Source organism: Xiphophorus maculatus, chromosome 21 (assembly GCF_002775205.1).
Source record: "Xiphophorus maculatus strain JP 163 A chromosome 21, X_maculatus-5.0-male, whole genome shotgun sequence".
Taxonomy (NCBI): Eukaryota; Metazoa; Chordata; class Actinopteri; order Cyprinodontiformes; family Poeciliidae; genus Xiphophorus; species Xiphophorus maculatus.
Window position 1 is genome coordinate 6943548 of NC_036463.1, and position 25490 is coordinate 6969037.

Consider the following 25490-nt stretch of genomic DNA (forward strand, 5'->3'; position numbering starts at 1 on the left):
GCAGCTACGGATCTTGGAGATCCTGAATATCATGAGCGTGCGGTACCTACCGCGACCACCAGGGCCCCCCCAAGAGCAACTTATTTCTTTTTTCTTTTTATCAATAAAATGATAATTTCTACATACATTATCAAATATATATTAAGAAATTGACCCTGAGTACCCTAATCGCCAGTTCCAATTATAATTACGTTATAATGTTACAACTTAAAGCAAAATCCTCAGATTTTGACGTCAAAAGACGTTGTTTATTTTCGACAGGAGCCGGCAGATCGGGTAGGCTCTGTCACGACCGACACATCAGTTGTGAAATGTTATTTTACTCTTGTCTTAACAAATTTAAAATGGCAATATTTTATGCTTAAATGCTTTACATAAAAATTGGAAGGTGTGTTTTAAAAAGTATTGCGATTAAAAAAAAAGATTTCAAATCTGAATTCATGGCAATCTTACTGAGGTGTCTTCACATTTAAAGGTGAAATGCACCTTCCTCTCATTAAGAACATTATGTCCACGAGGATTCATGATGACACATACATTGATATGTCAAAAAAAATAATTACACTTTATTAGTGGGGTTTAATAAAATCTCCAGTTGACAGCACAGGTCTGACAAGCGAGCAGAGGTGATGCTGCAGTAGCAGATGTGCAGTCAGTCTGTAATGATGAGGCTGAAAACGACGTGAGGGACGCTGTTGACACACTTTGTGTGTGTGGCACACAGTTTTTCAGGAAGTCAAGAAAGCGAAGGCAGTAGACGACATGTTTTTGACCGTATTAACGTTTTTTTTTTCCCAGCAGCTAAACGGGACTTGTAACAGCTTCCTGTTGATGACCGTGGAGGTGGATCGACGTGTCTGCACTAACGGGTCGCGATGCTAACTCGCTAGCTTGATCTTTCATGTTTGTTCCTCTTAGATGTTATTGTTACGTTGCAATTTAGATAAGACGGACAAAACTCTTCCTCATTCGCTTCGGGTTTTTTTTTTTTCTAACCAGATTATTGCAAAGCGACTTGACTTTAAGAAGCTTTCTGCTGATTTAGTAAGTGACTGCTAGCTAAAAATGAGTGGAGCTGATTAACAAAACATGGGTTTTATGTGGATGGAGGCATGTAGCAGGGAACATGTGAATGATTAACCAAACAGTTTGAGGTTAATAGGAAACAGTTGGGGGATGTCAAGCTATTTGCATGCATCTGTTGTTTTAAAGCGGAAAACTTTTGCGTACTGGTAGCTACATAGTTAAAACATATTAAGTAATGGTATAAATAAAAGTGAAATCCTGTTAGGTGGTCTCCTAATCTAATCAAACCTGATCTAGTTTAATAGGAACAGTAAACTATATCAGTTTTTTTCTTGTTTTATTAAATAGATCTCGTTTTTTTCAGCTCCTACTTGGGTAAAATGAGTCTCAGTTTGCCCGTAAAGCGCTGTCACCTTTAGGGTTTAGCTCTTAACGATCAACCATGCGCCTCTCGACGTTTTTGGCCCTCTTCAGGCCTGCTTTGCCCCTCATCCTGGGGCTGTCTCTGGGGTGCAGTCTCAGCCTTCTAATGGTGTCCTGGACGCAAGGGGACACGGACGACCCCTGCAGAGACGAGCTGGCCAAAGGTGGGCTCTTCCTGGGCAGAAGAGACGCTCAGAGAGGAGGGAGAGATGGAGCTGGAGAGGAGGATTTCCAGCCACGAATAGTTCCCTATCACAAGGACCCAAACAAACCACACAAGAAAGTCCTCAGGTGAGTGGAAAGGTCACATTTTGATGCTTAAAAATACTACACTAGCACCCACACATGAAGTCAGAAAACCAGAATAAAATGGTTTAAAATTGACATCAAAAGAAGAGAAATTAATGCGCACCCACAGTGTGGAGCATGGTAGTGGCAGAATTATGCTGTGTGGATACAGGTAACTGGTCAAAGATGATAGGCATAATGAGTGGAGCTAAACAAGATACAACAATGTTAGATGCTGCAAAATGTTGACATTAGAGAGAAACTGAAGCTAAAACGATGTAATTTGAGGGTATCTGGATAGAAGATATTTACAAACAAAGATTTTTAAATCTTAAATGCAAAATGTAGATATTTTTTGTACAGTTTTGGATTATTCGTAAACTCCAGTTAACGATTAATCAGTTGAAAATTATATCAATAATCGATTAATCACGATTAATCATTGCAGCCATAATTTCATGAGTTCCAGAGTAAGATTAGTAATCGATTAATCAGGAATTATCACGATTATTTGTTTCAGTCCTATTTGCTTTTGTTTTCCTTATGTTCTCGCGGTTCTAATCTGATTTTTCTCCATCAGAACTCGATACATCCACACTGAACTGGGCATCCGAGAGCGGCTGCTGGCGGGCGTCCTCACGTCTCGGGCCACCCTCGGCACGTTAGCCGTGGCAGTGAACCGCACGGTCGCCCATCACTTCCACCGAACCTTTTTCTTCACGGGCCTCCGGAGCCCCAAGGTGCCACACGGCATGACCGTGATCGCCCACGGCGACGACCGGCCGGTGTGGCTGATGTACGAGACGGTGCGGCACCTCCATCAGCACTACGGCTCGGAGTACGACTGGTTCCTGTTGGCGCAGGATGACACTTACATGCAGGCGGACCGCCTGTCAGAGCTGGTGGGTCACCTCAGCGCGGGTCAGGACCTGTACATGGGCAGGGCTGAGGAGTTCATCGGCGGGGAGGAGAAAGCCCGTTACTGCCATGGCGGCTACGGCTACCTTCTGTCCCGCAGCTTGCTGGCGCGACTGCAGCCGCACCTCGATACCTGCCGCAACGACATCCTGAGCGTGAGACCAGACGAGTGGCTGGGCCGCTGCATCATCGACTATCTGGGTCTGAGCTGCGTGGAGGTGCACCAGGTAACAACAACAATGCATTTACACACTCAAAAAATAAAAGCAAAGCAAAATCTAGACGTAAAGTTTGTGATGGCTGACAGGGGATGAAGTATCGCTACTTTGAGCTGGGGAAAAACGCAGATCCAGAGCGAGAGGACAGCGTTGCGTTTAAAAACGCCTTCACAGTTCATCCCGTATCGGACCCCAACCTCATGTACCGTCTGCATAAGCGCTTCAGCCAAATAGAGCTTCAGTGGACTTACCAGCAGATTTACGATCTACAGGTTTGTTACATTTTACTTTAATATTTATTTATCACCTCCAAAAATGCACGTGGATATGTTTTGCCCCACCCTAATAACCGCATGCTCCAAAGCAGAAATTCCTGCTTGATAAATTATTCATCGATGTAAGAAAACAGCTTTGTTGAGACATGTGAGTGGAATAAAATCCTTTCTAAGCTCAGAACAGTTACATTTAATGACTATTTCTATATTTTGTTTCCCAAAATTGAAAAATCTTACTTTCTAATATAAATGCTACCTCTTCTTCTTAGAAATTTGAGCTTTGACACTTTGACATGATGACTTAATTTAACAGTTCTCACAATATGACCAGACCTGGGTCTCTATCTCATGGCAGCGAGATAACATAACGTCACGGGACAAAATTATAGATTACTTTCACTATTGAACTAACTAGATTAGGCTGCAACAATTAATCATAATTAATCGACAATTAATGTACTAATCAATTAATCGATAACTGAAGCATGTAGACTCAAAAGAAGTCAGTTTGCTGAAAGAACAATATATTCATATCAGGAATTAAGATAAAACTGGACATAAATTTATAGTAAAGAAAAAGATTTGTCAGTAAATATTTTCTGTAAAGTTTTCAGTAAAAATCTGCAGAATTTGATCCAAAATTTTTATCGGATTAATTGATTAATCGCAATAATCAATTCCTAAAATAATCATTAGTAGGGCAGCTACTAACAATTATTTTAGAAATCCATTACTTTATTGATAATTCTTACAGTTATTCGATTACTAAGTTAGTTGGCAATTATTTCAGTGATCCATTTGTCACGATTAATCTGATTAATCATTTAACCCTGCAAACTTGCTAAAGAGTTAATTAGATTAATTTGAAATTTAAATAAACAGCAGCTATCTTAAAGGTATTACTTTACTTTGGTTTTATATTTTAAAGATTTTTTTTGTGTATTCATCAGATGCAGATCAGCAACCTGAGCCACTTGACCCCTGAGGGTAAGGCTGGGGTCACGTGGCCAATCGGCATCAACTCCCCCTTCAAACCCAAGACCCGCTTCGAGGTCATAAACTGGGATTACTTCACAGAGGAGCACATTTACTCCTGCACGGACGGCTCGCCCAAATGTGAGATGAGAGGAGCTGACCGAGCCGACGTCAGCGCCATATTGGAGGTCGCCGTGGAGCGGCTCAACGAGCGATACCAGCCGCAGCTCCGCTTCCGCAAGCGGCGCCTGCTCAACGGGTACAGGCGCTTCGATCCCATGCGTGGGATGGAGTACATACTGGATCTGGCGCTGGAGGCTTTCACCCAGAAAGGTCACAGCCAGGTCATTGCCAAAAGGGTCAACCTGTTGCGACCTCTGAGCGCTGTCGAGATTATCCCCATGCCTTACGTGACGGAGGCAACACGGGTGCAGGTCATCCTGCCGGTCACCGCCCAGGATCAGGATTACGTGGGTAACTTCCTGGACATGTACGTGACGAACACCCTGGACACGCACGATAACGTTTTACTGACCTTCCTGTTCATCTACGACCCCTTCGACGCCCAGAGAGTCAGCCAGAGCGACGTGTTCGCCGGGGTCAAGTCGATGATTGGCGAAGTGGAAAAACGTTACGGCGACGTGAAGATTCCCTGGATCAGCGTGAAGACGGAGGTTCCCTCACAGGTCAAGCTGATGGACATCATTTCCAAGAAGCACCCTGTCGACACGCTTTTCTTCCTGTCGAGTGTTTGGACCGAGGTCAACGCGGACTTCCTGAACCGCTGCCGAATGAACGCCATCAGCAACTGGCAGGTTTTCTTCCCCGTCCATTTCCAGGAGTTCAACCCCGCCGTCATCTACCGCGACCAACAGCCGTCCGCCTCCTCCACCTTCGCCTCGGAGTCTCTTCGTGATGGCCACTTTGACCGCCACGTCTTCGACGAAGCCTGCTTCTACAACGCCGACTACATGAGCGCACGCACCAAGATGGCGGCCGACATTTTAGAGAACGAGGAGCTAATGGAGAGCATGGACGTTTACGACATTTTCGTGCGTTACTCCGGCTTGCATGTGTTCCGGGCCGTGGAACCGGCGCTGATCCAAAAGTACGTGCGGCGGGCGTGCAACCCGCGGTTCAGCGAGGACATCTACCACCGCTGCGTGCTTAGCAACCTGGAGAGTCTGGGGTCGAGGTCACACCTCGCCATGGCTCTGTTTGAGCAGGACCAGGCCAACAGCACATAAAACACTGGTTTAATGCCGATAACTGTGGATTTAATCCACTTTTTCTGGAAACTTCACGGTACAAAGATGTCAGGATCAATTAAAAAAAACTCAATAATAACAACCTTAACTGTTTACTCCTCGCAGCTGAAAGTATCCCTGCTCATTACGGGAACTTTTGACTTTTACTTTTGTACCTTTTAAATGTGTCACGTCTAGACAGCGATGAATCATAGATGCTACTCTGATTCCTGCTGTTTGCATTCTCAGCCTCTGAGACGGTATTTATATATTTAGGCGTATTTCAGTATCTGTAACATATAAACAAAGGCCTTCTTTGTTAATAATCATTGGAAAGAAAATCACTTGAGCCATAAGTCTTCCATTGTGGAGATGTTCAGATACTGGAAACAAGCTGAAGCCATTGGCTGCCTTTTTCTTTAGTAAATTTTCTTTTTTTTTTGTAAGAGGTATTAAAGAGTAAAATTTACACTCAGCCTCTTGTTTTTATTATTATTATTATAATTATTTGTATTTGTAAATATATGGTAAGTATCAGTATTGGGCCTAAACAACGTTAAAAATAACGTTATCAGATATCGATATTGGTTTTAGTTTTTGTATCTGTGCAACATTTTCCATTGCTTTTTTATTTATTTATTTTTTCTACAAACAGAGGTGTACTCAAAAATTGTACTCAAGTAAGAATAGCACTATTTTTAGTCAAGTAAAAATAAAAAAATAGCCATCCAAGAAAGTATTTGATGAAAAGACGAGGGTTGCAGAGGTTTTTTTAAGGTCACAAATATGGACTAAATTACTATTTTCTTGACTTTCTAATCCTTTTAGCAGCTTTTTCTGGTTGTGTTCGATACTTATTCCCCATCTTAAATTCTAAATTTACATATATTTTAAATGTATTTAATATCTGGGGAGAATTTCAGGTCAAAAGACAAAGTAGAAATCCATTATTTCAGAAAAAAATATTTTTGATTGAGCTGGAAAACGGAGTAGAGAGGTTCAGGAACCATTTTTGGGTCAGTTTTCTAGGTCTGATGAACATTTTGTTCCTCAGCTCCACGACCCGCCTTGTCTCCTCACATTAAATCTTAAAAGTCTCCACCCTGGCACAGACATGAACCCTTTGCCCAGATGACAGGCCGATTCAGCCAATGATCATTCCGGCATTAGGTGGTTAACCCCCGACGCTGGGATTGTGGAGAACCCTGAATGCCTCGCTTCATGCAGCCTGATTGCTGATGCAGCGAAAAGAGGCCCGCTAACCTCCCTCACCCCTGAGAGGGGCCGTGGGCTCAGGAGAATAGTGCTGCAGCGCAGTGAAAGAGGCTCTTTCTGAGGCATAGACAGTGCTCCAGCTCCACTGCAGGTCACAGTGGAAAGGCCTCCACCTGCTTCCATCAGGAACAATAAAACTCTTGTCTGCCGCCTCCTTGCAGGAAGCAGACCCCACCATTGAGCCGGAACTGAAACATTTTTCTGAGGAAAAGTCATTTATGTGACGACACTACGAGGAGCAGACATTATAAAAAATCTTACATTTTATATTCTTCCAATCATTTTGGGTTCCCAAATCTTTCCATGCCATCGCCTCCAAAGAACATTAACTTCTGGTCAGAGTATGGTAGAGAACCAAAAAGAAGAGTAGCACCACTTCAACATATTTTTACTCTAGTAAAAGTAAAAATTAGCCATCCAAGAAATTACTCAAGAGTAAAAAGGTATTTGGTAAAAAGTCTACTCAAGTACTGAGTAAACGATCAAATTATCAATAATTTAACGATTAAAATTTACATCAGAGCCCCAAAAGTATAAAGTTAAGTGGAAATTTTGGGATTTTAAGAATGAAAATGACAATAATTCATATTAGTAACAAAATAAATCAGGCAAAAGAAGATTTTTCCAAATCAGTTTTCAAAATGTGGATTTTAAAATCATGCTAATAAATTAACATGTAGCTTTTAAGCCGTAGAAAACTGATGAACAACAAAGGAGACTTCACATCTGATGGCATTTACAAACTTTGGCAAGCGCTTCTTTATTTACATCCAGGCTGTCTCACAATGTTACAGCTGTATTTCCCTCCTTTTCTTTACAGAACATGATCATGAAACCCTTTAGCGATATACAGCATTATTATTTATTATTATTATTATTATTAACCTCCTGTCGGTGACCCTCAGTGTAAACAAAGAGAGAGTAGCTCCCACTCCTCAGACCCACATGCAACAGTTTGGACAGGGATAGGTGACAGACTAATACAGTAGTGATGATTCTGTTGTAGAGGAGTTGCAGCTCTAGGTGTCCTCCACAAGAGGGGGTTAGTGATTCAGTGACAACGTTATAAATGTCCTAGACATGCTATGAATAAAAATTAAAAAAAAGAAAGAAGAAAAAGAAACACTCCAGGTGAGACACGGGACTGATTTCCTAGCTACAGCTACCTACAGAGTGCAGTGAATATAACTTAGTCCCTTAATGAAAACATACAGCTCACACTTACAATTAGTTGCTGGTAGGACAAGTTATTTTTTTCTTTTTTTTTTTTTGGCAAAAAACAATTTCCAGAAGGCGCCATCAGCAAACTTGCCGAGTCTAGCCTTTGCTACGTACACATCTATGCAGACCTTTTAATATTTACACGGACAGCCTCATCAGATGTATTGATCCATGTTCATGGAGCATGCATAGGTCGATTTTTGTGTACGCTGGGATAATAAAGAGGGTCTCACCCACAATAAAGAGAGTCCCGACAAAGAGTTTACAGCACAGTGCAAAGTAACCCTCCCTCCCATCCAAAAACAAATAATCTAATCGACAGTACAACATATACATACAAGTCATTAAAAAACGTGTAAAATGAGATTGGTGCAGATTATATTCTGTTGCAGCTACTGTGACTGATTTTTGTTGCAGCTCCCACGGTAAGACACTCAAATAAATCGACCCCCAAAGTGGGAATAATTAAAAACCAATGGAGCTCCCATTCTGCACCATGTAATCCAAACAGATGTGGACTGTACAGCTGGACACCAAAACATATTTACATTCAAATCTCCACCAAACTAACCTTCATTATTCTTTTTTTTCCCTTCTCTGTGCATGTATAACATAGAAAATGTAAAATGCAACAGACCTGGACTTCACTGCTAATACTGCTCAGTTATTAATATTTTTAAAAAACCCAGATCTGTGTTTTTGTCCAGTTTCTTATGTTCTCTGCTTCTTTTTGTTGCATCCTTTGGTAAAACGTTCGAAACACTGATCTTGAAAACACACAAAAGGGATCATTTCCCCCTATTTCCACTGCAGTGACGTGATTAAAGGAAGAAAAAAAACAATATGATCGTCACACCCTATTGTTTTCCAGCAACTGTTCTGGTCAGAAGTTTATAGACATTCATCATGATGCTAATTTTAGGTTTCTTAAAACGAATAATTAATAATGAAAAGGCTCAAATCTGTACGTACAAACCCACAAACATACGTTTACGTCTCTTAGTACCTCAAACGAAGCTTCCGGTAGCATCAGGAAGCATTTCATATATCGTAGATCTGGCTCTATTTTACCACTTTTCTTGGCTGAATTGGTTCTGAATTTGGTATCGGAACTGGTACCAGTTCAAATATAAGTGCAGTCCTGTCCTGTTGTAACGTATTGAGATGGTAGTTTAGGATTGAATAGCTTTGCTGATAGACTAGCTCCTTATTGCACAACTTTGACACAATAATCTTTTCCAGCAGCATATTAGATTATTTTTGAAGCAAAAATGAACTCCCAGTGGGTCAAGAGAAGCATTATCACCCATCACTGATGTTTGCAGACGATGTTGGATTTACGGGCATACCAGAAACGCACAAATACAAAGGTTCCAGTGGGAACAGAATGTAAATAATAATAATAAAAATAACTGTGTTAACATTTTAAAATCAAAGTAATTAATTAAACAAAATTAAAACCCCAGCCTTAGTTTTAAAGTGTGTTTGGGATCACAGTCCTCTGCTGGACCACAATACCCAATTGTGTGTATTTTGTCAAGAAAACTTGTTAAATATTCAGCCAGAAAAATGTAATCAACTTATTGATGGTGTTCAGGGGTTTGTATGTACACATATAAGAGCATGTATGTGTAGTTTCGACCTCGTGAATTAGATAAAATTGTATTAACTTGAAATTTCCCAAATCTTATTAAAAAGTTAAAGTTGTTATACAATTAGTTCATCAAGGAGAAATAAATATGAAAACTATTCACCATGGAACAATATAATACTTATGGCAGTGATGAGTGTATGTAAACTTCTTTCATAAATTGCTGATAGCATGGTAACACTTTAGCTTCTCAGTCTCTTTTTTTAAGCAAACTAAACATGGTGGAGAAACGATGAATGCAACCAACAGGTCATGTTTTATAATCTGCAACCACCCAGAAAACTGTAATCTCATATTTTGCTGGTGTTATTAATTAACCCTTAAAAAAATAGGATTCAAATGAGGACAAATAAAAAAATGTGCGTAGTTAGACTCATCCAGAGCACAAACAGGGAGGTGTGTGAGCAGCTAGTCGACAGTTTTTGCGGGACATATTTACAAAGCCGAGCCTCTGAGGGCCAACAGTGCTGCTAACGATGATTACTTCATGGTCTTTTCAAACAGGAAGTGCATTCATATCTGGGTCTGACAAACCGCGGTTGAGTCCTATTTAGCTTCAAAACTGTTGACAAACTGAATGTGGAGTTCTTTAGGTTCAGCTGAAGATCTAGACTTCACTGCTGGCCTCACACACACACTCACAAAAATCCAAACACACACACACACACACACAGCTTCAAAATCCAGAGGCAGAACTTCAGGAGGGCCTCCTGCTTTAGGTGTTGCGGACTGCTAAGGCCTGTTCCAGCTCCTGTCTCCTCTGCTGGATCTGTCAGGAGAACAGCGAGTTAGAAGAAGAAAAAGAAGAGATCTTATAAAAAATGAGTCAGTGGGTGGGCTTTCTTCACCTTGCAGTAGAAGTAGCGGCTGACTGCCTCCTGGGACCAGGGTTCGTGGTAAAACGCTGCCCTCCGCTCCTCCTCAGGGTTCCCCACCACGTCGGTCATCAACTGCAACGCCAGTTGGAAAAATGGACGCCATTTACATCTTGCAGCGAACGTCTAAGGTGATGGCAAACTGTAAAACTACAAGCTTTGGTAACTTTATGTTAAAAACCATTTTAAGTGCATTCTTAAATATTATTGAATCAATAATTTAATCTATTGTGATTAAGTATTTCTTGGTTCTACATGAATCGTATTGAGGGTTATAATCTTTATGTTGGTATTTCATACATGTTTTTAACTCAAAACACATTGAGGTGTCTAACAAAATGTTACATTTAGTTTGAGGGACCAGAGGAGCAGCCATGTTTTTTCACTTTATACCTCCATGTTGCTCCACAGTCAGAGTTCAAGAGTTATTTCTTTTTAGCAGATTTTAATAAAATTCAAAAGTTCACCATATATTCATGAGGCATATTTCAACAGCTTACAAGCAAAAAGAAAGATGGATAGATGGATGGATGCATGGATGGACAGATGGACAGATAGATGTATGTATGCATGCATGAATGGAATTGACAGATGGATGTATGAATGGATGAGCATGTGGAACCTTGAGGTCTCGGCTTTGGGACTTGAGCCAGTCTTGGATGTAGCCTTTGGGATCTCTGGAGAAGCTGAGCATGAAGTCCCGTTGGATCTTCAGCTGGTTGATGGACTCGATGGTCTCATGGATCTGGAAAACAGAAACACCAGATTCAAACCTCTGAACCAGAAGAGTCAACCTTCACCGCCTCTGACCTGACAACACTTCCTCAATTTGGCAGCTTAGTTCAAAATTAGCTTTCAAAATTAGAAGTCTTACGTGACTCATTCTAAAATAACATTAAGAAATTAAATGCTTATCGCTACGTAAACTTGTTCATCAATTTTCCGCCACATCAATGGCCAAAATTGATGTCATAATCTTTATATTTCATGGGAAACCAATATTTTTGGGTGCTAAAGTATCACAGGGTTCAAGACAAGACAGACAAAGCAACAAAACAGAGTGAAGAAATTTTTAGATTTTACATAAAAATCATAACATCATCAGCATACTTACATATTACATATATTGCAAAGCATGGTTTTCTGTTGAACTTAAAAGCAGGACTTCCCCCTAAGTGGACTGCAGCCTCATTAAGCCAGCAATACTTTTGCAATCCTTTTCATGTAAAAAAAAAAAAAGTCTACCATGAAGGAGCTTTACGATTTACCAGGAAGGGGCTCTGCTGAGAAACCGGTTCCCAAATGAATAACAGATGAGTGATAAACAGTAACAGAGTCCAGATAGGCAGAAACATAAACTACACATAATGAAATAACCAGCGCCAGGTTTTCTAAATGAAACAGAAAGAGGAACTGGTCATAAAAAAAGAAACCTTTCAGAAAAGATAACCATACAACCCTACACAACCCCCAAATAAAACAAAGCAACTAAAACCATTTTTTAAAAAAACTAATAAAATGTAGCCCATTTAACAGTTGGCTCAAAAACCTTCCAGCTTTTATTGACTTATGACCACAATTTTATTTCACAAGTCTAATTTCTGGAGTCATCCCAAGACCTCATATATGTTGCTTTCCAACCATCATTTCAGAAAACAATTCAATAGGTAACTGCATGTTATATCGTTTACTGTCTAAAAAAAATGTTGGGTTTTTATTTATACAGTTCCATATAAAAAGTATTTGCCTCCTAAATCTAATCACTGTTTGTGCCAAAACTGACAGCAACAACTCCAGTGAAGCATTAGCAGTCATTGGCAGTGAGTATTTTTGCATTGGAGGAATGCATTTGGAGGAATTCTGGTCCCACTCTTCTTTGGAGAGATGTTTTAATTCAGCCATACTGGGATGTTTCCATGCATAAACACATGTTAAACGTCATACCACAGCATCTCAACTGGATTTAAGTCCAGCCTTTGACTAGGCTACTTCAAACCCCTCATTTTGATGCATTTTTGACCCATTCATGCTTGCTGGCATGCTTTAGATCGTTTTCCTGCTGAATAACCCAACTGTGTTTGAGCTTAAGATCACAAACTGATAGAAAGAAGAGTTTGTGGTCGTTTTCATTACCAACATATTGACTGTGGAATAATTTTACGACAGATGTAACAGGACAGAAGTTTCCCAAAGACGTTCACTTTTGTCTCGTCAGACAACGTAATATTTTCCCAAACTCTTGGGGATCATCGAGATATTTTTTGGGAAAGCTGAGGCAGACCTTCGATGTTTCTTTGGTCCGCAGGGGTTTCTGTATTTCAGCAGTCCAATGGATGATGCCATTTTTGCCCAGACTCTCTCTTGTTGTTGGATCATAAACACTGAAATTAACTGTGGAATATCAGAGCTGCAGATATTGTTCTAAGAAATCTTGTGATCTGTTGGATGAGTTGTTGATGTGCTTTCTGAGTAATCCTGGGAAGGTTCAACTCTTCCATTTTTTTCTCTATCTGTGGGTAAGGACTTCCACTGTGATTCACTGGAGTCTCAAAGAAAGAAATGGCTTTGTAACCCTTTCCAGACCGATATACCTTGTTTCTAATGAGTGGAGCGTCACAGATTGCTGCGGTTTGGTACGCCATTTTATGGTTTGGCGAATTCAGGAGAGCGTTTCTACCACTAGTTGGACCCTCACTTGGATGGGGTTAAATCTAATCACCTAACGATCCAGGTTGTCTTGTGCTTGTCACAAGCAATGGCGTATTACTGTCCCCCATCAGTAACATCAGTAGTTTCTCCACTCTAACCATACCGTACCCTTCTACTATAAACCTACTACTGAAGGTGGCCCAGGAATGGTGCTGTTCGCATCGGTATGGGCCGCTTTTACAAATGAAAACACACAAAATAGCATTCTGAACCACACCAACCAGCGGCGTAACACTCAGTGGAAACGAGACAATAGATGTTAATTACTTTGTTTCCCGGACAAGCCCCCAATCGCTATAGCAAAAAGGGAGAAATATAAATTAAATCCAAATGAACTAAAGTTAAAATCAAAGTTTCCAATATAAAATGTGAACTTAGTCATGTCCCTTATTTTCAGATTATTAGGTGGACCAACATGACTTAGAAAAGTTAAAAAGTATGTAAATTAACCGGTTTCTTCAGTAAAGAAGACGGGTATCAGCAAAGACTTTAGGACGTTCACCTTGTTGTCGAGGGAGGCGATTTCCTGCTGGTTGGCAGTGGAGAGGAGGAAGCTGCTCATCTGGCTCTTGAGGGGGTCTTCCACCTCCACGTCAATGTCGTAGCAGGCCGTCTTCTTCTGGTCGTTGGGGTCAACGCTGAGGGGAAAGCAAGAGAATGAGTGAATCAAGAGGAAACAGAGGGGTTTTACTTAGGTATTTGATTTAGTAAGAGTCTGTACCTGATCACATGATTGATGACGATGGGGTCGGGCGGTAGCAGGAGGTTAGTGAGGCGCTGAGGAATCTCAGAAAACTTCAGGCGAGGACAGTCGAAAATCTGTAGAGCAGGATAAAGATTTTCAAAACTAAACATTTCAAGTACAACCTACGATGACCCTGAGGTGACCCATTTACAGTTCTCTGTTTACATAAAATACAGGAAAAAAACTGACCACATACTGACCACATCAATTGAACTCAAACAAGAGATTTTACCAAGTTGTTGGTATTTTTTTATCTTACAATTTTAACACTGAATGCAGGTTGTGTGTTGAAGCTAAGAGCTGTTAGCTACTTAACTTAAACTACTCTAACACCCAATAGATGCAGGTATGTAGGTTTTTTGTGTTGATACCTTTAACTAGGCTACTTCAAAACTAGTCAAAGATTTGATGTAAATAACGTATTTACCTTTGACTATGTATCTACCCATCTATCCATCTGTGTTTGTGATGGATGAATGGAAAATGACGCCATCTAATGGCTACTGAAAATTAATAACCTCTCTTACTGCAGTTCTCTTAACTGTGGTTATTTTTTTTCACCTTGGTTATTTTTGTTGTCACTATGAGTAGTGGCAAAAATAAACATCCTCATTTAGCCTTTTTGTTTGTCTCACTTCCAGCTGTTTTAATCATTTTAATTACTACTCTGAATGCAGATTCTGGTAACTTTAGGCAATTTTTGTAGCTGTTTCCTTTCTTAGATGAACACACATTTGTCTCCTTTGAATGTTTTCTTGTCTTTTCATTTCTTAAAAGTGGCTTAGAGCAATGGGCTTTGGTATTTTCTTGTGATTACACCTCATTGAAACAGGAAGTTGAGTTCTAAATAAAAATTTCTAGATAAAAAAAAATATAATTTTAATTAAAAAAGGGTTGAAGCTACATTTATTACTTTAGAAATGATCAGCAAGGACAAAAAGCTTCATGCCAGCAATGTAGTTAAAAAGATTTATTACCATTTTGATTTTGTTCTCAACTGATTATCTACCTTCAAATTACAAGTTAGTTTTTCCCAAAAGTTATAAAGAAAAATTATGCTGCAGTGGTGAAAGATTAATTTTTAGCTAACCTGAAAGATGCTATTCATCCTAGATTTCTGTGCTATCGCTACATAGTCAAACACTCTTTATTTTTGAATTAATAACACTCAGTCATAGCATTGCAAAAAGTTCACATATCCCATGTTTTTTTATCTTTCGCACACAGTCATCTTTATCACTTTTTATATAAAAAAAAGCCCACTTCCAGTTTTTATAGGTTTTATATATTTTGGGAAAGCTGTCCAGTTCATGTTGCTGTTTTTTGCCCTTAACAGTCTAATTTTCTGTAACATGGTGTACCTGTTGGAAGTACTTGTCACAGTTGATGTACTCTTTGTCATGCGAGTCCTGCAGCTTGTTGGTCTTCACGTACTGCCAGAGGGCCTGAATGATGCAAGAGCGAGTCTGAGTGTGGATGCCCAGCAGGCGCGCCAGGCGCAAGTCCAGCTTAAACTGGGGAGGCTGCAGAGACATTTTGATTAATAAAAACTATAAAAACAATCCACATTAGACCATTCATACTAGATCAACCATCCTGTACATGTCAGTTATCTGTGGCGCCCTCACCTGGTAGTCCAACATCAGCAGCAGGGTGCAGCGCACGCTCACATCTCCAGGTCTCTTCACCTGGAAACCGTCTGTCTCCTGAGTGGTGGGTGTGCGGTGCCACTATAAGAGCAAACATACCAAAACCTAATTTCACAAAAAAGTTCAAATCATGCTCTGGAGAGTTTTGGCATCACCAGATTAGATTATTATTAAACATAACGTTTATTATTTGGCTCCTGAAAACAACGATAATCTGTCACAGACTCAGTTGGTCTATTATTTCCACTTTTAGGATGTTTGGCGTTAGCATCTAACATTTGAGTTAGCGGTGTGATGTACTGACAGTCAGCAAGTTAAGCAGTGAGACCAGCAATTTCTAAACATATGTTGTTCTATAGAGGGAATATATTTAGTAAATATATATCAATGCGCTGAAATGCGCCAGTCTTCTTAAACTCAAGACTGGATTTTTCAGACTGAGATTATACAACTGCTTTGAAGTTTTCAGATCTTTTAGGATGAAGTTTATATAAACAGCTGTAACACAGTGGAAATCTTTCACCATTAAAACGCAATAATCAGAGCAATGACCTTCACAGGCAGCACTATGTGATAAAAGGTTAAACATTTCTAAAGCAGTCATACTCAATGAGAAGAAGAAACGCAAGACAGCAAAGGTTTTTTCTGTTTTTTTGCAGCCCAAAAAATAGATGAAACTGTAAATCATGATAAAACAAAAGCAGAAAAGCAATAACACAAAGACTTCAGCAAGATTCAGTTCCGTCTTTCCTCTCAGATTCATAAGAAACAAATTTTTCTTTCAACCAATGGCTGCCGCTCTCAGAGCAGATCCAGCACTGAATGCAGCTCAAGAGGGGGATGAAATTCCTTTGATTGAAAATCACTTAAAGAGAAGCACCTGAGAGTCGGGTTGATAAAAATGAGGGACCTTGAGAGGCCGTCATTTTCACTTTGAAACTCCTGAAGTGGATTTTTTTCTCTCTCTTTTCTTTTTTTTTTAAACACTTTTATGGAGATGCAGAGTGAAGGGCATCTGTTGTTTGTTTATAATAACCAGGCTGCCGTTTCCACCATCTGCATATTGAAACAACCTTGTGTGCTTGAAATTTAAAAAAAGCTATTTTTCTGCTGTTGGAGGAAAAATCTGCATGCTGCTCTGCCTCTCATCCTGCTTTATTTCCAATTTAACCAGTGAGAACATGATGACGAGCAGGCGAGATGGGATCATTGTTCCTCAACATTTAGCCAGACATGACAAAATGGGAATTTTCAATGAGGGAAACTATCATTGACCTTGACTACGGTGCTGGAAAGTCCGATCCAGTGCTTTTTGCGGTGCAGAGACGCTCCGTGTTGGTAATGGAACAAACTGTTCAAGACGTGTGAATGTTGTCCCGGCGGAGCAAAAGGAGAATTTACAGCGAGGCTGACATGCAGTTTGTCAAATTAAAAGTTGGCATTTTTGCATTCTCACTCACTCATACATCATTTTTAATTTTATTGAGGGTTTGAGTTGGATTTTTGATTTTGAGCGTAGCCAAGAAATGTTCACAACTCATTATTTTACCAATCCAAGTCAAACCTTCAGTCTCTAATGACTGAAATTAAATGGTCTCGCTGCGGCTCATTTTCTCTGCCTACAGTAAAAAAAACATTTTCACTTTTTTATCACATAATGACAAACCTAATAAAATTACTGATATTTTAGGTGGTAGCCTAGACTTTCTTTAGATTGTTTTAATATGTTTTCCAGTCACATACTGCCATTCTACTACACACTTCAGTTGTTATAAAAATGTTATATATAAAATATGACTTAAAAGAAATTTGACTTTGTAATTTAACGCCTTGAAATTGGGCGCCTGTCTCTTTAAAAACTCCTGCTATTTCTGAAACTCCACCTTCAGGAAGTCATCACAACATGGCTCCTCTCTTAACGCTCTTGAATGGTTGCCATAGAGATCAAAGGATTTCTCAAACATGCATGTCAGAATCAAAGCAACACTCCATGTATGTTTTTGATGAGGGAATAACAGCATAACATGATGAAAAGCTCAAAAATGTTAATTTTACATTAAACTGCCCCTTTAATTAAGAGCTTAAAATTTTATTGTTGTGTTTCTGGCTAATTTTAACAGTATCTAACCAAGTTCATAGTGATGCTCTTTTTGCTTTTTGGTTTCAATAAATAACTAAAACACACACAAAAAGACTCCTAAACTTAATCAATGACTAAGAACTTTCTTCACATAACAAAAAAACTGTTTAAAATGGATCTTGAGGTACTTTATCAAGGATCTTATCCCCTACTCCAACATCTCTCTGCCTGGATTTCTCACCATACAGCCAGACAAAGATTTACAGAGGAGCAGCAAAAGCAAATGAGGTGGATTAGCAATGCTTATTGTAACTGTTATCTTGTCATGACAGCCATGAGACAATCAAACAGCAATAGCCTTCAGTCAGAGGCCTTTAGGCTTGTTGCAAAACTGACTGCTAAAGGAGATCCTTCCTGCCATAACATCACCATCCGCAACAACTCTTTGAAGACATTTTCTTTCTGCTTGAAATAAATAAGGTACTTTTGAATTAAATTTATTTAAATAATTTCTTACAAAGAAACTGTCGCAAAGTGACAATTTGTTCCTATTTCTTTCAAATATATATATGGAAAAGTAACAAAGGTAACTGAAAAAATGGATGTAGATGCTAAACAAAACATAAATCGCAAGATTTTCTCCAGATTTTCCTTTCAGACAAAATAAAACTGCAGTAATTTCTCAGTTTTTAGAACTAAAACAGCCACTAGGAATCTCCAGTTATCTCAGTGTTCCAGATTAAAAATTTGAGAAAAGCTGCAAAAATCCCCTGAAACATTTAAAGGCCAGGAGAACATTAAACGTTACAAAACTTCTGCACATCGTTGTAATGATTAATGTGCTGCTCATCTGTCGCCATCAGTAAAGTGAGACTCTAAACCGTCTCGCTTCATTCAGGCTTACATCAAACAACATGTCCTTTGCTTCACATTCATAATAAGTGACGTGAAAGAATAATAAGCCGTGGTTTTAAGGGGGTGTCATGAGCTGAACTGTTTCTCGACCTGCTGGCGGCCTCTTGGTGTCGGGCCGACCACCTCTTCGCTTTACCTTCAGTTCAGACGTGAGAGTTGTGTCAGTTTTTCCGAGTTTATTCTTGGCGAGAAGCTGAGCGAATCCGAGATGTAACATGAAGATGTTACATTGTGACTCGTTTAAAGTAAAACAGTGTCCTGTTTCTCACCAGATTTGCTGACTTCTTCTAAAGGACAAGTAAAATTTCTGAAAATACTGAGTTTGAGTTCAACAACAATAGAGCAGATTGTGCTAATTCTGGTTGATTGGGTCTGTTGAGGTTTGGTCAGATGTTATTTTTATAGAGAAATAAAAAAGCAAAAGCTTTGGCAGCAAAGAGTAAACTGTTTTTCACACATGTTTTATTTTTTCAGCTACACTTCAGGGTTGAATTGTTTGGTTAAAGGACAGATTTTTCAGATTTTTTTGTTATCTTTTCTGGACAGTTTTGTTAAAAATGTAAAAACTTTAAGTGAACAGAAACAAGGGACTAAGGCTGTCGCTAAATTGATTTTATTGATTAATTGAAATTTTGGTTTCTGTAGGTTTAATTTTTGGATTGTTTTTACAGCAATTAACTCCCTGGGTGACATCAGCACACTGGAGAATGTTTTACAGTTTCTATTTATTTACACTTTGAATGCAGGTAACTCTACGACTGAATATTGGGGACAAGATTTTTCAGATTTTTACAGGAATAGAGTCATATGACAAAAGCAAAATAATACAAGAATAAAGTCTTAATATCACCAGAATAAAGTCGTATTATCAGCAGAATAGAGTAGTAATTTTATGATAACTGCAACACAAAAAATAACAGAAAAATCATCATTAAAATGACTTTTTTCTAGTGAAATTACGCCTTTATTCTGTACATTTTCTGACAATATTCTTGTAATTAAACAAAAAGTCTTGTAGCCTGGACCTAATAATTTGTCGTACAATTTACAAAAGGGATGATTGGGATAAAAGCCACTTTTTGAAAATTTGTAATTTATTTTTTGGAAATGAAAGCGCGAGAAAAAAAAATCGATTGAAATCATAAATCGGATCTGGTATGAAAAAATTCAGATTTTTTACTTTTCGGTCAAATTGTTCTGGCCTTTATGAGTCCACATGCTGTGTGACCTTCCTGTTTGTGCGCGTTAAAGTCGCTGTGTGTGCCGACCTCGACCAGGTGGTTGTCCGGACCGTACAGCTCTTTGTCCAGCTCGATCACCAAGCTCTTAAAAAAGGAAGAAAACTTCTTCTTCTGCTTCCCCGGCTGCAGAACAGACAGACAAAAACAGTCATTTCATGTACCGGGTCTCATTAATAATCGTCATATTCATAAATTCTCCCATCGCATCATTACTTCAGATAAACCACAAAGAGTGAAAATAACACGGTAATCGTTCTCCTGGTACACTTCCTTCGAGATTCACTGAAAATATTGGTGGGCTTTGAAAGCTTTCCCCTGTTATGAATGTCAGATCTTATAGCACAAAACAAATCATTTTGCCTTTTCTCACCATTTAGTCATGTTATACTCTCAGCCAACACATTACAGTACATCAATAAAGAAAGTGACTGAAAGCCCAGAACAGCTCTGGGTTTAATTACAAGCCTTAATAAAGAGTACGCATCCATTTAACTTGAAAATAAAAACGCAACTTTCAAATAAGGCTGGGCAATAAATAGATTTTATTAAATTTTTGTTTTTTAAAGATTACTTTATCTTGTTTTACGAGGTTATTTTACAGTTTCTATTTAGTTGAACTTCGATTTCAGGTCAACTCTATGATGAAATATAACAGTCAGGCTACAATTTTTAAAAATAAATTAGAATAAAGTCATAATGTTACAGGAATACATTTGCAGTAATACGAGAATAAAGTCTTAGTATTAAAATAAAATAGCAACATTATAAGAATAAAGTTGTAATTTTACAAGAACTTCAACAAAAATCTTTTTTTCATTAAAACAACTTTTTTCTTGTCATTTTACGAAGTTTCTCTGGTAAAATTGCATCTTTATTATGACTATTTTCTCATAACTTAACAAACATTTGTTTAGCTGATACAACTCACAGGAGGTATGATTGAAAATATCTTGTCATTTGCAATTTCCTTTTTAGAAAATAGGGTGAGATAAATTTAAATAAAAATTCGACGTAGCATGAAAAAGAATGGGGGGTTTTATTTTTAAGCCTCATCGCCCAGCTCTACTTTCAACCTGCCAATATCCTCTAGAAAAAAATCTTACTATGCAAATAATAATTAACTAAACAGCAAAACAGTTTGAGAGCACAAAACAAAACTTACATCATCCAGCAGCTTTCCCTCTACCCTCAGCTCCCATGATGCAATGCTGCCATCTGAGTCATCAGCGTCAGGTCGAGCTGGGTTGAACGTGTTTGAAATATAGAGCCTTAGTTTACGCTTTTGCTGCTGACACAAGGGCAAAATCAGGAGCACAGGTTAGTATGGAATAATAAATATCACAAATAAAAATGCAGGTGCTGTATAAATGGCTGAAAGAACACTAAAAAGTTTTAAAAAAGGGTTTTCTTTATTAACCTTCATTGGTCTCTTCAGAGCTTCCTGGATGTCGACGCGTTTACGCATAATGGTTTGGTCCAGCTTGCGCTCAAAAGCCAGTAGATCCATGTAGGCCTGAGATTCAGGTACCAGTTCCCGGATCTGCTCAGGAGAAAGAAAACGTCATGTCATGAAATTTGAATAAAATAACCTTCACTCAATTAATTATAAAGTGAAACAATTCTTCAAATGTGTAATTATTGTAAAAAATATTAAGAATAGAAGCTGCCTTTTTGGGGTTCAATTCAAATTTAAAAATACTTTATTGATCCCAAAACAAAATTAAATACACGATGGTTACCGGATCGAACAAAATCCATTAAATAATGCTGGAAAAAAACATTTTATTCCTCTTTCTTACTAAAGAAGAGCAGAATGAGATGCAAGTTAACACATTAGCTAAACTAGCTAAGAACTAAAAAAGGCCTATGTTTGTAAAATCAAATATAAACATAATCCAGTTTGGTTTTCTTATGCTGTAGCATCTTATTGTTCTTGTATGTTAAGGAACCGGACTGGCCATTATATAATATTTATAATCAAATATGACCAATATTAACACAATAAAGATTTGCCATACTTTATGTTTACGTACTCTTCCTCAAATTTCTTCTACAGACTCAATCTTATGTTAGCTAACTAGCCCAAAAATGCTAAAATAAAATGCTTCTGGTTTGATACCATCACAGCAAAACACTATATTTAGAAAAAAACAGCAACATACCAACATTTAAACATAAAGGGGACACTGTGATAGTCTGGGATCTTAATATCTTGCTCAAATTGGTTTAAATATTCATTCTGATTTCAAGAAAAATCCTAAAGGAAAATGTACACCCTCCAGTTTGTGACATTAAACTTGGAGCACTTTGGGTCAATGATCCACATAAATAAATATATACAGTATATACAGTTTTCTTTTTAGTTTGAAGTTCGTTTCAAATCTGGCAGCCCTGATGTTAGTTTGGATTACTTTTTTCTCTTGATAAATAAAACCATTAATAAAGTAAAAAAGCAGCTGTTTGGATTTATTTAGGTCATCTTTGTTTGATTCATTTGAACATTCATTTCATTAGAGGCAGATTTTTTGGAAGTAAGATGGTTTTATGTTGTTTGTGAGCTGGAAACTCTCAGATTTGGCAACCTTGACGTTCGTTTGGAAAGCTTTTTTCCTTCATAAATGAAATAATTAATAAAAACACCCACCTTTTTGTGTTTACTTAGGTTATCTTTGTTTGATATGCAAATTTATTTGATGATCTCAAACACTTTAACGAAACAGAAGAAACATGTAAGGAGCCAGATACCTTTTCACTCTGGGTATAAATGAGATTCCTTGCAGTAGTGATATAAACTGAAGTTGAATAAAATACTCAACTAACTTAGAGCCACAGTGGATGCCACAGCCTCAAATGGCTATCAGCTCTGGCTATCATTAATGGGTCACTTCGCAGTGTCCAGCAGGGGATCAGAATGAGATGCAGACAAATAGCCAGAACTCAAGCATTACCATACTGATGAAAGTCATTCCAGCATCACGGGCTGCTGCTGCTGCTCACCGAACTGTGCACACACACTCCTCCAGCTCCCTGTCCTCCCTCCCTGCCGCTGCTACTTTCATGTTTTCCTGCCTTCATTGTTCCCTCTCATTCCTTCTCTATCTGCTGGCTGAGACGGCGAGTTGGTGGAGGAGTCTGGTAGACATTCCCCAGGCCTGACTCATTGTCAGTGCCTCCCCATGCCATACCATGCTAGCTGTTATCTCTGTCTGGGTGATATCAGAGGGGGTAAGGCCGGAGTCCAGCTGCAGCTTCGGCAGACAGGACTTACAAATCTGCACCTCCAACGATCCACTCTCACCTGTGGGAACATGAGTCATCTGCTGCCTCTTTCACTTTTTTATGTGTTTCCATCTAAGCCTGACAATTGCAGAGTAAATCAACGAGCAGCCATCCAAATAACAGGATAAAACCCCTGAAGAAAACTTCTCATCACTCCGCCCGTCCTCTCCCTCCCCATTTTGGGAAATAATAAATAATGATCCAGCCCTCTGCGCTTTCCAAGAATCCCATGGCATCAAAAAGCGATATGGGTTTTTGTTGTTTTTTCTTCTGCTTTGCACAGAGGAGATAAAAAAGACAGACAGGCAGAAAAACACAACAGAACAACAAAGGTAAATATATGCAGCCTCACCCTTTGCGGAAGAATCTTGTCTGCCATTTTCCTTCTCTTAGCACTAGAGACAGGGAGAGAAAGACAGAGAGAAAGAGGAAAAAGAGAGCATGTTACTATGGTGACTGATAGCGTAGCACCCAGGCCATCTGCTAAAATGCTGGGCCATATCCAGCACCCCAGCATCCCAGCTGTGTGTGTGTGTGTGTGTGTGTGTGTGTGCGTGTGTTGGGGTGTGTGTGTGCTCTCGTGTTTGTGTGCTCACTGAAAATGCAGCCGTCCACCTGGGGAGCGAGAGCCTCTAACAGCCTAGAAAGTGTCACATCACACATCTCTCACCTGAAACGTATTCACCGCAACTCACACAGACGGATGCACAAACACACAGCAGAATCAGCGACGGGATGCGTGTTTGAAAGAAGCTTTTTAGGAATGCAGAGTCTCCGCTGTGTGCATGTGCGCTCATTGATTCATGATTTTTTATTATTATTATTATTATTTTTTAACCTACTAAAGAAGACAAAAAGCTGATGCACTTGTAAGATAAAAAAAAATTCACACTACTGTTTCCTTTGCTTGCTAAATTAAACATCTGTGGGCACCTTGATATATGCAGCGCAGCTCATGCAAGTCATCTGTATCTGCAAAAAGACAGCGTCTAAAAACAACTAGCTAGTGCTACACTGCAAAAAACAGCAAATCAGAATAACTCATCATCTCAAGATGATCTAAACTTATCGTTCTCACTGCAGACATAACCTTTCTTTCAGCATGCTGCATCCTACGTAAAGTGCCTTGTAAAAAAACTAGAGCCTTTGACCTTTTGCAATTTCTGTCAACTTCAATGTTTCCTACTGAGACAGAAATTAGTGCATAACTGTGAAGTGGAGGGAAAATCTTGTGTGTTTTTCAGAAATCTGACTTTGTTAAATAAAAACTAATACAACTTATTGTAAAGGAAAATAGTCTATCTGTTTTTAATGTAAACTCAGCTGTTCTATGAAGGCTTGCTACAGATATCAGATGATAAGCAGCATCATGAAAACCAGCACAAATCCAGGAAGAAATTTCTGGAGAAGTTCAAACCAGGCTTCGATTATAATAAAACAAGCTTGAACAATTATCTGAAAATGGGACACGTTTGGCAAAAGTGGCCGTCCATCTAAACCAAGAGTCTGCAAGACGCAAGTGGCTGTTTGAATCTTCCACGATGGCTCCTAATACTTTTACCTAAAAAATAAAATAGAATGGGTAATGTTCTTAAGTCTAGCTCTAATAACAAGTACAGGTGTTGGTTTTTACTATTTTGTCATTGAATTTCTACAACATCAGGCAGAAGAAAATGTATCTATCTGTATTTCTTTTCTTTTTTTCACACATGTTTACGTTTTTTTTATCTTAAAGCCTAAAAATTGAAATAAAACTGGCTCTTTAATGCGGACTTGTTATGCAAAATTCACTTTTTGCATATTTTATGGTTCCATTTGAGTCTTTACTGCTTCTAAAAACCACCCAGCTGTTCTTAATGTGCTTTGCTGTCTACAAAATTAATCGTTTCAAAAACTTCAATATTGATGGGACACAATTGCTAGGTACTGCGCCGTTACCTAGTAACCCCAGCAAAGTCTAGCCCATCACCTAGTAACCAAAGCAGTGCTCCAGTACATTTGATCAGTTGGTTTTACAATGGCCGCTGGAAAAAACAAGTGTTTTGTAGTTGATTAGCCACCCAGAAACCACTTACTTCATTCTTATTGGTTGTGCAGGAGGATCTACTGATGCTTTTCAAAGATGTACAGTTGTATAATTGCACATCTGTTTGCAGCTGTACTCACGAGAGTAAACGTTGAGTTGGGGGGGCACGGCCAGCAGCAGCTTATTTTGATTTAAAGTGACAGAGGCCCTAAAACAGCTCATTCTGAAAGAAGCTCAATGTAATGTGGCTTTAAAGGTAGCAGATCACTGATCTAGTCTGATGAGTCAGGCAATCAGAAAAGTAGTCAAGAGGCTCATCTAACACACAACCCCCATTTGGAAGCATGGTGGTGGCAGCATCATGCTTTGGGTAAGAAGGATGGAGCTAAAAACGGGGCAATCCTTGAGGAAAACTTGGTAGGCTGCAAAAGACTTGAGACTGGGTGGAGGTTCA

The 25490-nt window shown here is 39.0% G+C and overlaps 2 protein-coding genes across 6 annotated transcripts in view; one reads left to right on the top strand and one right to left on the bottom strand.

The window, feature by feature from the left end:
- Positions 1–616: 616 nt before the first annotated feature.
- Positions 617–5839, top strand: chpf2 (chondroitin polymerizing factor 2). The gene is made up of 4 exons (XM_005798539.3): positions 617–1740; positions 2318–2882; positions 2963–3145; positions 4099–5839. The coding sequence occupies exons 1-4, from the start codon at positions 1469–1471 to the stop codon at positions 5368–5370; spliced, it is 2292 nt and encodes a 763-aa protein (XP_005798596.1). The 5' UTR covers positions 617–1468; the 3' UTR covers positions 5371–5839.
- A 1536-nt stretch (positions 5840–7375) lies between these two features.
- The window catches only part of smarcd3 (SWI/SNF related, matrix associated, actin dependent regulator of chromatin, subfamily d, member 3), a 49091-nt gene continuing 30976 nt past the window's right edge, over positions 7376–25490 (bottom strand). For 3 of the 5 annotated variants that reach the window (XM_023326460.1, XM_023326458.1, XM_023326461.1), the window contains 11 exons: positions 23363–23405; positions 21149–21271; positions 20894–21019; positions 19759–19854; positions 15475–15576; positions 15208–15369; positions 13823–13920; positions 13604–13739; positions 11015–11137; positions 10366–10467; positions 7376–10286 (listed from right to left, as the gene is read on the bottom strand). In XM_023326460.1, the coding sequence (XP_023182228.1) occupies positions 10233–10286; positions 10366–10467; positions 11015–11137; positions 13604–13739; positions 13823–13920; positions 15208–15369; positions 15475–15576; positions 19759–19854; positions 20894–21019; positions 21149–21271; positions 23363–23405 (1165 nt within the window). In that variant the 3' untranslated portion in view covers positions 7376–10232. The remainder of the gene's footprint in view (positions 10287–10365; positions 10468–11014; positions 11138–13603; positions 13740–13822; positions 13921–15207; positions 15370–15474; positions 15577–19758; positions 19855–20893; positions 21020–21148; positions 21272–23362; positions 23406–25490) is intronic. The other 2 variants (XM_023326459.1, XM_023326462.1) reach the window with 1 other exon arrangement.